The sequence below is a fragment of the Aulostomus chinensis genome, chromosome 6 (genome assembly GCF_037954235.1).
Source record: "Aulostomus chinensis isolate RoL2024-O1b breed Wild chromosome 6, RoL_Achi_v1.0, whole genome shotgun sequence".
Lineage (NCBI taxonomy): Eukaryota > Metazoa > Chordata > Actinopteri > Syngnathiformes > Aulostomidae > Aulostomus > Aulostomus chinensis.
In genome coordinates this window covers 10,191,321-10,208,538 of record NC_141325.1, presented here as the reverse complement: position 1 = coordinate 10,208,538, position 17,218 = coordinate 10,191,321, and the positions used below count along the sequence as shown (strand labels likewise).

Here is a 17,218-nt window from a genome sequence, read left to right as displayed (position 1 = left end):
AACCTGTTAAAAAAAACAAGTATTGTTTATCGAGTTTGAGGATGGAGCAAGGGCAGAGGATGACACCGATTCCAGCTCAGGCTCGAATAATTTTCATTTTCATTTTCTGGGTTCCATCTTACCAGCCAGGCAGACATCTGGGTGGGCTGCAGGGCTCCAGATGAAGAGTACACTGCACTGCAGGATGGAGGGAGGGAGGAGAGTTCAGGGCAGGAGGGGAGGGAGAGGATGTTTACCTGTAGCTTTTCTTAATAGGGAATACCAGAAATGTTTTGACTTGTACAGCCACGATGTTTGTGGTGCCTGACGCTTACATCACAAAGTACAAATCAACAAAGTACAACTAATAAAACTTGTGTTTGCCACCTATCACCTAGTGATTTTGACCATTTATTCAAATTTTGCACAGCTTTCTAAACGTTCTCATTGTTTTATCTCATCTATCTAATTCTGTTTTATGGACCATTTAACATTGTGTTTTAAGGTTTTTTTTTAAGTGTTGCATTTCTTCCTAACTCTTTCAGTCTCTTAATGCCTTTTGCTTAATGTAAAGCAGTTGTTGTTGCCCCGACTTCATCAATTTAGCTACCAGCTAAATCTAATGCATCTCTTCTCACGTGTTGATAGTTATGCCAACTGCACAAGTCCCCTTACAGATAAAAATGAAGAGCCATTTTCAACATCGTGTCACCCTGGAAGAAGTATACACTTGCCTAAGAAAAAGTACAAATACTCAGATGAAATAGTACTCTAAACATCCCTATTAGAAATTTGACTTAAGTAAAAGTTTTGATTTTGTGTTTACTTCAGTATCAGAAATAAGAAAGCAAGAATTCTATATGTTTGTGTATTCAGTTCTTGGGAGGGTTAACTAACAGGCCCACTGACCTCTTCCTTTTAACTTAGTGGAATAAAAAATACAAAGTCCCCTAAAATACAAATATTCAAGTAAATTACAGATACTTCAACAATCTACCAAAGTACAGCACTTGCATATTAAATAATTGATGTTATAAATGAAAATAAGTATAAAAAAAAATCAAAAGGAATATTTTTTATATTTAGGGACACTGCCAAAGGTTGCCACATTTCTCCTTTCAGTAATCAGAGTAGACTTTTTTTTAACTATTCCATTTAAGCCACAAAAAAACAAACATTTGAAACCAGCAAGTCAGAATCACACAAAAGCAACCTTTTGTTTTTAAGATTCCATTTATTAAAGTTATGAACAAAGAGACAAATAAGTTATCATATTTTTATTTGTTAGAATTCTATCAGTGTTTGAACATTAATATTTAGAGAGCTAGTACAATTTTTCCTACTTTCATGGCTAGCTTTCGACAAACCCATAGAAACAGCCGTCTGACTTTCTCTCTCTCTGAGGATCAAAACATAATACTGAAGGGGAGGTGTTGACGTTGTCTCACAAGACAGTTAGCAATGAAAGTGTGCACCTTTTTCCTGTTATGGTATATCATTACATATAAACTCTTTAAAAATATACTTCTGTCAAATACCTTGACAACTACTATGTACACTACAAAAATAAATTTTCATATAAATAAATTATATGGCATACATTTATCTTTGTAACTGAAAACAGCATACATCCATGCCAACCGAGACCAAAATGGCAGTCTGGAAGAACCACTGATTTTTTTTTTTTCCTTTTTAAAATCCTCTAAGAGCTATGATGAGACCTGTAGTGTAAAATGTTATATACTCTTTTCTCCTATTTAACATTAGTAAGCACTTTATACAGATCAAACTCCATTAATGTAAAAACATTAAACTGTAATAGTGTTTTTTTTTTCAATAGACATAAAAATCCCTGCATTTGTTATCCACTGGCATCTCAACAATAATGAAAGAAAAAAAACATTTTATATTACAAAAATATAAATATCACAATTGAATGTTGAAAACAAAAACAATTAAAATGAATAAAATAGTTGCCAGCTATGATTCTCTCCACTACTGCCAATATGACACTGGGAGAAACAAAAAAACAAAACAAAACAAAAATAACCCAACCTATTTCATGCAAGCAGCTGACAAAACATGGTGGACAGAAGAAAAACTGCAAAAAAAAAGGTCTGGGAGGGTGACGGTAAGAGCTACACGTGTTCAACAGGAAGTGAAGGTGTAAAAGAGGAGGCAAACGGAGGTATGGAGGGGTGATTGAGAGGGTGAAAGGGGCCTGGGTCTAGAACTTTAGAGGAGTTTATAGAAGCTGGAAAGGTTACAGGTACACAGGCTCACTCACAAGCATTAACACACACACACACACACACACACACACACACACACACACACACACACACACACACACACACACACACACACACGCATCAATGCTGGTAGAGTGAGTGGCTGGCTGTGCACGCTTTGACCCCTGAGGCCCTGGGCTGCACCATTTGGCAGTTGAGAGGGGACGTCCAATTAGTATCATGGCGTTATGTTGTGGATTTTTATGAGCTGAGGTTAGTGGGGACAGCTGAGGCCAAATTGGGGCCAGTTGTCTTTACTGTCACTGAAAAAAGAGATGAGACAGCATTAGAGGAAGACTCACGTACCCAAGCAAGAACATAAATACACATGTGACACACATCGAGGACACTGTGAGGTCATATAGGGCTTAGCCGTTAGCAGGCTGCATGGGCTAGCTTATCGGTTGGACAGACAAAAAGAGCTACTAGAGGAGAGAGTTTCCTGTGAATTAATTTTCAATGCAGTCAAGTGCCATGTTAAGTCAGGTTGTACAGTATATGGTCTTTAGCTTATCCACTAGACACTGCCACTTGGGGTGCAGAGTTAGTGCGTTAGTGCCCCGTTTGAACCCTGTTCCAGAATCACTAATGTGAACGTCCCTGTAATGGCAGTGACTTTTTGAGGTGGGTTTACTGCTCGCATGTCAGTTCACGAGACAGAACCTGTTTTGAGCCTGCTAAGGTTAAACAATACATAACCCTTTACAGCAAAAAACAACCAGAGAGCAGCCCAACAGACAGTGATACAAAGCTGAGAGCAGAAACAGGTTCCAATGCAGAGGTGATAACTCAAAACAAAACCAACAAACAAACAAAAAAACAGCTTTTAAAATTTCTTCATATCTGCTCATTTTAAATAGCACGCATAGCGTGTCAAGTTAAACAGTAATTGTTACATAACTACCACAGGTTTGTGATAAAAAGCAATATTTTAACATGCGTACCTTTATACAACATACACATTTCCTCACATGCACGCACGCACACGCACGCACACGCACACACACACACACACACCAAAGCCCTGTACGACAATTCTAACAATTTCCCTCATGTTTTAAATGAGTGCAAATGTTAGTCTGTTCTGAGGATGAATCTGATGTATAAGCCAGAAAATAGTTGGGGCTGATTCACATCATACAGCCCTAAACACACTTACATACATGCATAAACATACATAGACAGATCACTTCTTTTGTTTAAAGAGACATTTGCATAGAGTTATAAATGTATCATAAAAAAATATTTTGAGCAGCAACAGTGAATGCTGACAGATATTTTTGTCTAGATGGAGCTTCCTAATGGCACAGATCCACAGATGAGTGAACAGTAATTGAAGATCTATCTTTCTCTCACATGCATTCTCACACACACACGCACACGCACACGCACACACACACACACACACACACACACACACACACACACACACACACACACACACACACACGGCAGCCCCAGTCTATTAACATGAGGAGTTGCACAGCTCCTAAAATTATAGCTACTTTTTGTTCATATTTACATATGTATACATCTTTTAAATATAGATAGAAATATCTAAGACAACAGACCACTGGGTTACAGTAAGAATGAGCACCATGACGGAAACACTGGCGAGTGCCTCGCTGATTAGGGTCAGAGATGAGTGAGGCTGGGCGGGGCCATGCTGGGCTGGGCTGAGCTGGGTCAGCTGCTTAGCAATACAGAGGAGTCCATCTTTGGCCGTTACGCTTCCATTCTCCACAACTGGACACAAAGAGGAAAATATATTGTCAGTACATTTTAATGTCGCAGGTTTGTTTCTACCGTATGGACTTAGGGAAGAACTGGACCTCACCTCAGCTAGCCCGTCTGCCACTGTTGCTTTCAGCTGCCTCAAACTCCAAGTCCTGGAGCTCCATGGCCTCCACCTTGGTTCCTCTGGTGCCCGTGTGAGTGTCCACGGGTACATGTGGATCGTGGAAGGTAGGCTCTGGCTCCTCCTCCCCTGAATGGCAGTAACTGTCTGATGCAGTGTATCCTGGGTAAGAAGAGCCAGGGAGGTTCTGGTTGGACAAGGGGGGTGGGTGGACGGCAACAGTGACTGAGGCCGATGCTGTCACTGTGGTAATGGGTTGGCAGTAAGGGGTAGGGTTGGCGTGGTGCGGGAGGTGGTGATTAGGCTGTGGGTTATAGGAAGAGCGGGCTCTGTGGCCTGCTGAGTGTTCTCTATGACCATGTGAGCCATAGTGGCCCCCAGCCTCAGTAGAAGTTTCAAAAGCGTCCATGCGCGGGCGGGCTGGGGGCGGGGCCTGCCAGTGCAGCTGGCTCTTGGGGTCCCTGCTGCTGTTACGCTGAGTAGCTCCGGGCTGGTGCCCAGAGTTACAACCCTGAGAGGAGACAGACTGTACAGTAGAACAGACTTATTAATATCATGTGAGAAAAATGCTGCGCTTCATCTAACATGAGCAGAATATTTTCTTACCGAGGACACAGTATAAGCTGGAGGGTCAGGCTGCCTGGTGGAGCGCCTGTGCCCTGATACTGATCTCCTTTCCTCTGCTGTCCTGGCTGCTCTGCCCCTGCTGGTCTGGAGGTTATACTGTTGCTCCTCCACTCTAGCTTGTCCTCTGGGTGAGGGCAGGTTGTAGTTCTGCAGCTCCTGACTGACACCAGAAACGGTGGTGTTGGAGCTGTATTCCGAGTCTGAGGAGTCTGAAGCTGCCCCAGAGGTGGTGGTGGCAGCTGTAGTGTGGTGAGGACGGACTGAGAAGTGGACCGTGTGAGGTGGAGCCTCTGGAGATGGGGTGGGTAACCGGCTGCGCCCATCCACTGGAGACACCTGTGAGGTAAATAAAGACGGTGATGAAGCTTGCAATCATCAAATATTTCTGGCACTGCATTTATTTTGTTGATGTGAAATTTACCTCAGGATAGGGCCCAAAGTATGATAGTAATACTGGAAGAAGAACCAATCCATTCAGTACTCCCAGAACAGTCAGGATGGCTAACACTGCAAAGAAATACCTGCAAAACACCACACACAGAACAGAAAGAAGGGCTTAATTATTCAGAATAATTTGCCTGAACCCAACGTGTAAGAATGAAACAAACTGCATGCAACACATCTGTTACACAACATCAGACACATGTTCCTTAAAATATACGATACAGCAACAAAGGCAAGAAAATTGAGATGATTTTTGACAGAAAAAAAAAGAAAACGAAAATACCTGAACCTACCACAAAGAGAGGTGGGGAGATGTGCAGGCTCAACCATTACACATGCCCAAAATAATACTTCCAAAAAGACACCCAGCCACCCCCCCCACACACACACACACACAGGCAGGCATGCACAGTGTTTTTTTTAGGAGCAAAACAAAAATGTACCTGATGTGTTTCTAAGTCCTGTTAAAGAGGGTTAGTCTTAAAGAAGCCGCAGAGAGACAAGAAAGAGGAAGCATAATTAGCTAGAGCTGGTTAATTCAAAGGCACGGGAGGAGAAAAAAAAGAAGAAAGGGGGTGGGGGGTGGTGGTGGGTGGAGGAGGGCACTCTCTCTAGGGTGTGTGGTGTATAAGCAAACATGGAGAAAACAAAGCAGTGAGGAATGTGGAGGGAGGGGGTAAGGGAGGGTAAAAAGAGGGGATGAGAGAGGAGAAAAAGCGGGTGAGGGGAACATTGGGAGGGTGGGGGTGGGTGGTGATGGTGGGGGGGTACAAGAGGACAGGGGCCTCTCTCTCTCTCTCTCGCTCTCTCTCGCCAGCTCTAAAAAGCGCGAGGGAGAAGCAAACAAATGAAGTGAGAGTATAGAATTTAGAATTTCCAACAATTTAGCCGAGGAAGAAGAGAAGGGGGTCCCTCAGAGCGCCACCCCTCCATGGCCTCTCTCTTTTATTTCTTTCCCCCCTCATCTATGCCTCGCTTTTCTCTCCCTTCTTTCCAGCTAAGCCCCTGTGAAATTCCCGGCGACTCCACAATCCCCTCCGTCTAATTAAATCTCCAATGTATCAGGTAAGGCCCCCCCCTTCATCTCCACTCTAAATCCTCTCTCTCCCTCACCAATGGGGCTCACTTCATTAGGGAAAAGGTTCTCTAGTGGAAGCTCTCGAGTTATAAGAGACACACCGATGAACCAGGAGCTGCTTCAATTGACTTGTTCGCGTGTATGTGTGCAAGCATGAGGTCTGGATGCCAACTGGTGTGTGCAGCATTCGGGGGGGGGGGGTGCATGCATGTGTGCAGGAAACGTGCATTGATGGACACATCAGCACTTGTACATTCACATCATCGCATGAGAAGATGTCGGTTTTAAAGTGTATCGTGTTCCATCTAGACATCCATTTACTATACCACTTATCTGTTAAGGGTCGCAGTTATCCCAGTTATCCCTATCCCAGTTGACATTGGGCTCAGGCGGGGCTCAGGCCGACACAAGGCTATCAGGAGCAATTGGGGGCTCAGTATCTCGCTCAAGGATACTTTGACATGGTCACCGGGGGTAGTGAGGATCGAACCAGTGACCCTTCGGTTGCTAGACGGCCTCTCTACCTCTAAGCCATAACGCCACCTAGTTAGTCGTGTTAGTTTCACGACAGTTTACTGGAATCAGGTTGTAGTTATATGCCTGCGACTGGGTGATTACATCAGCCGGCGTGCTCTGCCTTTTTCATTTTTTTGTGAGCTGCCATTTTCACACAGTGGGAAAGTTCCATTGGAGATTTGCATCGTAAAAATAATGCAGGTCTGTCAGGATATATTTGGTGAATAGTTGCGATTTGGGGTGATTAGGAAAAAAAAGAAGTAATTAAATACATGTTATTCAGTTAATTAATTTAAAATGTAAATTTTGAGGGTGACAAGCACTTTCAAAGGTGTTATCATCATGGCAGGTGCTAGGGTGAAAACAGCACAGACAATCTACTGGGCATCCTTGTATAATAGCCTCTGAATTTAGCTGGACAAGGAAACTCCATACTAACTGGTTTGGTACTGATCCAAAAGGTGAACATGAAAAAAATCTGATTGCAACTAGCTGTAACGGAGCACACCGCCACCTGCTGTTCCAGATGCAGATATACATCTGTAAAATAAGACTAAAAATGCAAAAATCCTTGCGAATTCAGTAGCGCTAACACGCAACCACGCTTCTGCAGACACATGTTAGAATTGGCTGGGTAAATTAAAAATCCCTCACATGCATGCAGCCTCTTCTGAATCTTTTCTTCTCCCTACAAGAGACTGACTCAGATGTTGAGACAGTGACAGAAATCCAAAGCAGCAGCAGATCTATCAGGGCTGCAGACAGATTGGAAGCAAGTTTGTTGAACACTGACACTTAATATGTGGGACCTTTGACAGCGCAGCCAGATGTTCAATTGAGATCTTTATCGTTTTATTCAGTGTTGCTGCAGATACATGCGACACCACTGCATGTTTTGAGAGGCAGCGCGAAGCCAGTGGTACTTGGGGTAGATGGACCGACCGTCGCAAGATGAATCAAATCCATGTGCCTCCATTACTGTCCATGAAAGCTGGGGAATCTTTTACAGCTGTGGCTGTTTTTGACTGATTCACAACAGTCAAATAACATTATTAAAACAATAACGCATACCATAATGTCTATGGTGATCTTGTTTTTTTATACGGATGCTTTTGCACTTTTCAGAAAATAAAAAAAGGCAAAAATGATTCACATGTATTGGCAAGTTTAATAATCGCTCTACTTTTACATGTATTGGTCCATTAAACACCAGGAACTGAAAGCACCTGGTCAGAAGCTAGATAGAGTAAATACTGGTTATCACCAGAGGCCCATTTGTTTGGCTCGGATCACTGCTCATAAAAATGTCTGAAGTGACATGAAACTTTCATTAGATACATGATCGATTCAAGAAGATTTCAATGAAAGGGAGGCGGTTACTATTTACATGACATCATTTAGCAGACGCCTTTGTTCAAAGAGACTTCATAAACAGCAGTGAAGCGCTTTTTCATCCGCTAAATCACAAATAAATGGATTACGGTTCTATTTCATTCACTGAATTTATCACAGTTCGACCAAAAAGGGCTTGAAAACCTGTGAGTAATTTGAGATAATTCCTCTAACCTTAATGTATAATGATAAAATTGATAAACTTGTCAATGTCCAACATAAATAGAATTAAAAAAAAACATAAAAGCTAAACTTCTATGTTAAATGGCTTTGCCTCACTGTTGATGAAGTATATTTATTCTTAAATTAGTTTACAACTCTGAAGCTGATGCTTGAACTCACTCTCAACTCAAAACTGTATCAAAGAATCATCCATCTTCCCTCATTGATTCATAACAATTGCGATACCTATAATGCAAATTTACGCGGTTGGAGGGGGGGATGCTCCATCACCTCGCACACACACACACACACACACACACACACACATGCAAGTGTGCAGCCCAAATACCAGGCTTAATGCCCTGCCGGGCTGTTTAGAGTGAAAACATTCAGAGGGCTGACAGGGAAAGTCAGGGAAACGCTTCTTTTAGTGCAAGCAGAAAAATACGAGCTGGGCTTGTTGTTATTGCGCCGTCTTGGAGCGCTGCTTTGTTTGCTCAGACAACAGCAGAACCTTTAAATGGAGGCCCAGAACTGAGCCAGAAACCAGAGCACACCACTGGAGGTGAGGAGGGAAGGTCTATAGGTCGCCCCCGTGTTTGTGTGTGCATGTGTGTCTATTTGTGTGTGTCTCTCTGAGTATGTATATGTGTGCGCTCTCCCTGGCAGGCACGCCATCGTTGACCCCCATGATTACAAGGTCAGGGGAGCAGTTTGGTGCGAGTGTAGTTTGGAGGGTCTGGTTGGATGTGCGCGCACCAGTGTGTACGCCTGTTGTGTGTTTGTAGATCACATGGACCTCAGTGCTCCCTTTTCTTAAAGGAGCAGGTCAACAAAATCCTACAGCTACCTCATCTAGCAGCTAATAAGAATGCGGTCATACATAGCCACAGAGGGCCATATGAGAATTATTCAATGAGCTCACTGGAAACTTCTCATAATAATCAGGGCTAGAGAATGCACGGAATCATTCATTTTCCCCTCTTTTACAGAAGTGAGTCCCCAACTTTCTAAACGATGATTACACGAGTACACACATACACACACACACAAAATAAACCACTGACACGGAGCCCCCGCAGCGTGTCGGCTTTCATTTCCACTTCTCCAGTCTTTCCACAACTGCCCTCGTACCCCCCACCCTGTAACTCCTTCACATGCTTATAAATGTCTAGGGAGGGCAGTTAAACAAGCTGAAAGAGATTTCAAAAGCCAGAGGACTTCCCTGCTCTCTTTCTACCACTCTTTTTTTTCCTTTTACTTCCTCCTCCTTCTCCTGACCTTCAACTCCCCATCTTTCCCCTGGTTTCCCTGAATATGTCAGGCATGAGAGGCACTAAAGGGCAGAGGAAGAGGATGAAAGAAAAGACACATGGGGAGAAGAGGGTGGAGAAAGATAAAGGCCTTGTTTGAGATGGTCCATGGAAAAAGCGCCCCCCCCCCTCCAAAAAAAGAGTAGATGACATGTCACTGGTAGCTGGAAAAGGGATGATGGGGTCTATGAAAAAAACAAAACGAAAGGGAGATGCGGGTGGAAGACAAAGGAATGGAGGAAGAGAGCGGCCTTCATGGATGATTGGTGTCTCAGGTAGATTCCTGTGTGACATACAGGTTGAGGCATGGTCGTAATGGGCTGCTGACACCACAGAGACCCAGACTGGAATCTTTTATCTTAGGAGCATGACCATATTTCCTACTAACTTCATTTAAGATTTAATAGCGTACTCACCTGACAATAAAGTCAAACTCCGATCCTGCAAGCATCAGGACGCCCAATAAGGTGGAAAAGGCTCCATCCAGAACTGGAGCAAACATGTGCTCCAGCGCCAGCACTGCCCGCTTGTGACGATCCCCTATGGCTGTCAGGAAAGCCTTCAACACACACAAACACACACTTTATCTCTACATTCTTGAGGGGCACCGTGAGTCCCAAACTGGTCTAGCAAAATTTTCTATCATTTTTGTTTGGGTAAATGTAGGTGTACCAGGGCCACGTGGACGGTGAACTCCACTCCGATGCCCACCGAGGCGATGAGAATGACCACAGGGACGGCGCTCAGCTTGATTCCCATTAACCCCATGAAGCCAAACAGTTCCACTGTCATGAGAGAGAGCACCAACACCTGCAGGGAGAGGGAGCTTCTGTTAGCAAACAAGGAGGCTGATAGGTAAAGATATACATAAATCATCTACAGGACAGAAGACAAATGCAGGGCGGATAAAGTATCTGTAATTGGTTTTCTTGTAATCTTTCATGCCACAAATGGAGTTTCCTCTGGTGTAGCTTGAGTGCGTCAAATTTTCACATCCATGAATATCCCAAACAAGTTCACACAATATTAATTAAGCTCATCGCTGCCAGATTTAACCTTGGCATTTTTGCATAGGGAGTTTCCTGACTTTCCCACACTGCCTGGATGATGCATACTCACACACTCTATGAGCAGACAGCTACTTCCTGTTTGCCCTCAACTGATTTGAATGTAGATCTCATTGATTGAGGAATTTTTAATAGATTGTGTGATGCTCAAAACTATCCGTGTTTTATACTGGATGAGATTCAGCAGCTCAAAGTCTGAGGCCACGGTCCTCAGCCGGAAAAGGGTGGCCTGCCCACTCCAGGTCGGGGGGGAGGTCCTGCCTCAGGTGGAGGAGTTTAAGTATCTCGGGGTCTTGTTCACAAGTGAGGGTAGGATGGAGCGGGAGATTGACAGGTGGATTGGGGCGACATGTTTTATAGCTGCAACAGTAAAGACGGAGTAGCCCTGTGACGTAAACGTGTGTCGCAATTTATTTGGAATAACTGACACGACCAGAAGATGGAGACAAAAATGTTGGAATATAGCTTTAATGATTGCACCAATTGTGAGAAACTATCAGTGCCTTTTTTAAATTTCATGTATAATGTGATGAAGCTTAAAAAAGTGCAAACATTGTGGGTAAAACTGCCATACATGCAAAATGTTTTTTACAATAAATATATATTTTCACTGCATCTGCTGTGTGAAAGTGCAGCTGGCTTCTGTTAAAATGGAAAGGAGACCGACAGAGGCAATATACCTGGGCATGTTATCACTGTCTTGATGTGTTACAGAAAGTAGTAACCATACATGTGGGAGAAACATGTGTGAGCAGTGGTTCCTGAGCAGAGTGGGACAGGAGTTGGGAGTAAATGCCTTTATCAGCTGACAGGTGTCAGGTTACATGGACCAAAATCCTTTGAGGAGGGCTGAGGTGGGCATTGGAGGGAGCAGAGTGCATGAGCAGAGGCTATGTATATGTTTATCCACAAGGGGGGAATTTGTGTGTGTGTGTGTGTGTGTGTGTGTGTGTGTGTGTGTGTGCGTGCACACACTTTATCTTTGTCTCTGTTCACAATTTATTGTGCTTCATGGGTGGTGAGCCCTGGGATTTAAGGATTCATTTCAAATTCACATGGGAAAAAACAACCTCAAATTCTAAGAAGCAACAAAAGTCGACAGATTGAAATAAGAATGATTCAGAAGTAAAATAGAACTACATGTCTACACATGAGAATAATCAGACTACAAGATATAGCTCAGAGCAATTCTGATGACAAGTTTGAGAAACAATCTATAGCCTCTTTTTCACTGACATTATCAACATTATTGTGTGCAGAGGAAAAGGGTGAAATCATTCAATCCTGGGTTAAAGGACTAGTGATCAACCTTCTTTGTAAACGGTAAAAAAACAAAAAATTAAGGCCAGCTGATAAAAATATGCCATTGCCTATAATATGAAAAAGGACAAATATCTAAGCCGGCCAACCTGTTAATTAGTTGATTCCTACCAATGACTCATACATAGACTGCTGTCGTCATCTGCTCTGGTTGCCTTTTCTATCGATGTGGATATAAAAACCCAGGTGAAGGAGATAATTTTGCGGTGCTTCCGATCACAAACCCCATGACAAGCAGTTGGGGCTCCGAGGTCAACATTACGCACCATGGAAGAAATAAAAGGGACTTTTCATGACTCTTTTTCAACTCATCAACGTATTCAAGAATCAGTGCCCTAAAAGAATTCTGTTGTGAGTTTATAAAAAAAGGCTGAAGATAAGGTTATAAACCATTAACCAAAGTAACACGTTCACTGCTCGCCACGCTTTACTCTTTGTTTACTCTTTTTTTAGGCGTGTTTGTTCCATCCAATGTGACGCACCAGGAAACAAAATCCAAAACCAAAACAGAAGGTTTTTAGAGACCTGTATATATGCAGGTTCATGCAGGCTGTGTCCAAACATAATCTATTCACTTCAACAGCTTTGTGCCGGTGTGTCTGTGTGTTTGAGATGGATTTCAAATAGCTGAGGGGGTCTGGAGGGGCTTAAGGTTGTGGGCTTGACGTTGTCAGGCTGGTCTGGTCTGGACAGAGCAAATGGTTAAACTTGATGCCTCTCTATAACTTGTCTTTTGATCTTGCTAGTAAAACTTGAAGGATGAACATGAGGTCCCTTCCTCCCCCAGTTTAAGGACTCGGGTGGCCTGGCTGCTGCCTGTCATAAAATACAACCCACCAGAGAGAAAAACCAGAGCACTGTGTTTCTGTGTGAATGATGTACCTGCGTGTTTACACATTCGTGCTGCATGTGAGCAAGTATACACATGTCTGTATACGCTTGCGTGTGTGAGTGTGTAAATGCATGTTTGCGTGTATCCTTGGAAACTCCTCTTGCAAGAGGAGTGTGAGTAAAGTAGTTTGGAGGATGGAAATAAAATCAAACTTTTTATAGATTCAGAGTGGGAGCAAGTTGCCGGAGTAACTTTGCGTCTTCTCCTCATCTATTTCAGTGTTGGTTTCTGGGAGTGTTGGACTAGACTAAACAGACTGACCCTAACAAAACAGCACAAGATAAACACTGGTGACTGGGGCTACAATAACACACAGCAGCCCCTTCTCCATTCCTACTCTCCTCACTGAGATGCCTTCTGGACCACACATAGAACACAGAAAATAGAAGGAGGAGAACTGGAAAAAACTGGTTTCTGTCTGTCAGTGTTAAAGAGTGGAACTGTTTGTAACATGATCCAACCGATTAAAGATGTTACTCATTAAAAAAAGAAAAAGCGATTTGTTCAACCATGGTTTGACACGTCATGTTGACTTAAATACGGACATATCTATCACCATGACTAACTTGTGTGGTCTCTGGTACTCACTATGATGCCGGCTGTCCACGGGTTGAGCAAGAAGAGAGCGCAGACCAGGAAGGTGCAAGCCAGCACAACACTGATGGACAGCAAGAGCCAGTGGCGCAGACTAACATACTGTTCCCAGAAGAGGAACGGGTACCCGTTGGGGTAGGAGGGCAGGCCTTGACGACTGTAGTTGCTGCAGATAGCCCGCACGCTCTCGATTGCTTCCACGAACTGCGGTGTCTCCCGGAGCCCGTTGAGGTAGAAGGGGAACTGTGCGTATTCGATGGGCTCAGCTGCCGGGACTGAGTGGAAAGAAAGGAGAGGATAATCAGTTTGTTAGGAGTAAAATTGAATAGATAGTTATCTCTTTAGCTGCAATCATTCTTCTCTTTCAAATTATACGATGATTTTGTGCTAAAGCTTTGCCTGGGGTCTGGAAAGTAGAGGCCAGAGAAGACCAGGGAAATTGTAAAATTTCAATTAAAAAAAAAAATCATCAAGGGACATTAAGGAAGCACTCAGATAAATCACCGATGGCAACGATGACATCTGCAGATGATATTTGTCTGTTCTGATTAAGTAGCATTAGGTTTTGATGATTTAGCCCAACTTCAGAAATCATTTCGGATTATTCGGCCAAACCACCAATATCAAGGCTTTCCATCCTTAATCCAACTTTGTTCCAAGAGCATTTACATCTGTGGGCAAGTGTGTGTGCACGTGTGCGTGTGTGCATGTCTGTGTGTGTGTGGTGGGGGTGGGTGGAACACTGTGAAACAGAGCTCCATTGAGTCAAACCCAGCCAGTCTGTGGCCCAGCCTGGCTAATGAGGGCCTATCAGTTCCAGACACAGCAGAGTGTCAGAGCTAATGTTGATCCGCAGTAATTACAATGTCAGAATCACCACCATTACCACACCCTAAACTTAGCACCGGCACATAAAGCATAATAAAAATGCATAAACACGCATACCTGCCTGTCACTCTGCTATGTGGAGTCGTATTTTTTAACTTGACAAAACAGTGTGTTCATTCAGATTTTTTGCTCGCAATGTAATCAATTATCTACTTATCTTTACATCTAGACTCTGGTGTGTGTGTGGGGTGTGTGTGTGTGTTTTCCACAGAGTCTGCAGGGTCAGACAGGAGCACTTGCTAACATGGTTTGGCCCATTATAATCTCAACTATAAATTTCCATTAGGACACCAGAGTTTGGCTTTCGGCCAAATCTTCTCCGGGGGGCTCCCACAAAGCCAAGCACTTCACGCTGCTTATCCAATCATATTCCCCCCCTTGTAAAGGACTTCCTGCTTGTTATCCAATTGTGCTACCCACCCAAACCCAGTCTCCCATTGTTATCCAATCATTTTCCTCCCCCGTGGAGCACTTCCTGACTTTTACCGAATCACAGGCTGGAGTCAAACAACAACATCACTGTATTTTTTTAAAAATGCGAGCTAGAGTCTGTGTGTGTGGTAAGGAAATTAGAACAGGGTGTGTGTTTGGGGAGTTTTAATAATGCATGCGTGTGCGTGTGTGTATGTGTGTGTGTGTTTGTGTGTGTGAGTATATAATGGTAGGGCCCCATGGTAGCCAAGATTATAGCATTCACCACAGGCACCATTAGAAGAACCACAATGAGCCGTGTCTTCGTCTTCAGCCTTGCAACCTGAGCTCACACATACACAAATGTGTGCACGAGCACACACACGCACGCACACACGCACGCACACACACACAGCAGTGGTACAGTAAAGTCTACAACCTCACGTACAACTAAGAGGCAGACAAGGAGCAGTAACTCAAACCGCAAGGGGTAAACACCGCTCACATGTAGCAGCTGCCTTATGGAACCAAAGACATGTCAAAGCTGAGACCAATGAGCTCCACAAAAGTGGGTCAGAACTTGCACTGTGCTCCAGGTTTGGACAGCAGCGCTGCATTTGTTGGCGCTATCAACATTATTATTAAAATTTCCTTTTTCTGCAGTATTTTGTGCACTTATGGCATGCTGACTTACTGCTGAGGCGTGTCTCGGGCATGGAGTCGGTACGGTCGTGGAGCCACTCGGGAGGATGTGGGCGAATGTTGGCCTGCGAGGCGGCGTATGCCACAGGATCATTGCTAACCCAGGCAGTTAGGTAGATGTAGAAGGCACCGGGGTTGATGATCCCATCTGCATCCACAAGCCTGTGACGAGTCAGCTGCAAGAAAATAGATCCATCAATGATGGTTTGTTCCTAAAAGCAAATATTAAGACACACATTAATTCACATCTTGGGATCCTCAATATTTATAATGGGCGACTCTCGGTTTTGAATTTTGAAAATGGAACAATGAGCAACTGGAAAAAGTGCAATTCAGGACAAAATGTGTGAGGTGAGGCTGGCTTAGGGAATCGTAGTATATGTTGGACATGAACAAGCATTGTGGCAGTGAGACACGTTGAACCAAAACATTCTACAGGTGAGCAGACCACAGAAATGCTTATTTATACACATGCATGAGTGCAAGAGAACGGAGCGGCTTTCAAAATAAGAGTCAAATATTAGTCCCTCTCTCTTTCCAACCAAAGGGAAAAAAAATCAACAAGTCAAACACTGGTCTCCTTTCTGAATATTCCCGTACTTGTCATCACCGCTTCCCAGAATTATCATGCCACATTAAAACATGGAAAAAGTTGAATCAGCTTCTCCTTTTATATATAGTAGATATTGGCTGGCTAACCTCAGGCTCAACGTTGTGGGCGCTCTGAATTAATTTCTGGGGGAAGCAGAGCAGTACTTTTCTTTCCAGTGGCTGCTGGTCACTGATGAACTCGCTACTAAGTACTGAATTGTCAATTGGGAAACCAACTTCCTGCGAGGGGGCCACTGATTTTACAGCATACTGTGAGACATGAAAACAAACTAAAAATCAAATTAGTCAGTGAAACATGCACTGCATCACTGACTAATTAGATTTTTAGTTTGCTACTGCAACTAAGAATGAGCCTGGTCGTAACTGTCCTGTCATATTCCAGCAGAAGCATGAAAAGTACAGCATTGTCATCCCAAATAAATGAAAATAAATCCCACAGGATTGTGGGTAGTCACCACAGGACCATTTAAACTTTCATTGCCAGTTATGGCAACTGTTATGAGTGATTGAACCAAGGTATACACATTATATATACATATAGACACATATATACACACACACATACAGTATATGTGTATATATATATATATATATATATATATCATGTGTGAGAACATCAGCTTTTGAAGAGAGACTGGTTAAGCAGGAGGAGGCTGTTTCCTCCATTTTCATCTGTGCACAGCCACCAGGAGCAAGCAGACTTCCTACTTCCCCAACCCACAGCCGGGCGTTGCACTGAAATTTACAATATCTTTTTGGAGCTTAACTAAACTCTTTGACAGCCTATACGAGGCATTTGCGTTTCTCTACAATTTGATCCCAAGCTCTTGCGGTCTTTGGCTGCTGCTGTGACGGCTGTGGTCACCAGTAGATAAGATATGTAGGTGGAAAAGAAGGGTTTGGCTCCACGCTCTTACTTTAGCCCTCCCATGTGGAGGCAGACGAGTGTAGCCTAGCATTGAGAGTTAAAACATTTACAGCACATCGTTCTGCCGTCCTCCCTTCACACAGCCATAAATCCCTCTTTCACTGAGGAAGGGGAAGGTTCAGGGGTGAGGTTGGACTAATGGGG

General features: G+C 43.5%; 1 protein-coding gene across 2 annotated transcripts in view; it reads right to left on the bottom strand.

The window, feature by feature from the left end:
• Positions 1-1,071: 1,071 nt before the first annotated feature.
• Positions 1,072-17,218, bottom strand: part of ptch1 (patched 1) — a 54,327-nt gene continuing 38,180 nt past the window's right edge. For both annotated transcript variants that reach the window (XM_086206379.1, XM_086206378.1), the window contains exons 17-24: positions 15,527-15,710; positions 13,528-13,808; positions 10,333-10,470; positions 10,077-10,219; positions 5,177-5,276; positions 4,735-5,091; positions 4,108-4,654; positions 1,072-4,016 (exon numbers count right to left, since the gene is read on the bottom strand). In XM_086206379.1, coding sequence (XP_086062505.1) covers positions 4,109-4,654; positions 4,735-5,091; positions 5,177-5,276; positions 10,077-10,219; positions 10,333-10,470; positions 13,528-13,808; positions 15,527-15,710 — 1,749 coding nt within the window. In that variant the 3' untranslated portion in view covers positions 1,072-4,016; position 4,108. The remainder of the gene's footprint in view (positions 4,017-4,107; positions 4,655-4,734; positions 5,092-5,176; positions 5,277-10,076; positions 10,220-10,332; positions 10,471-13,527; positions 13,809-15,526; positions 15,711-17,218) is intronic.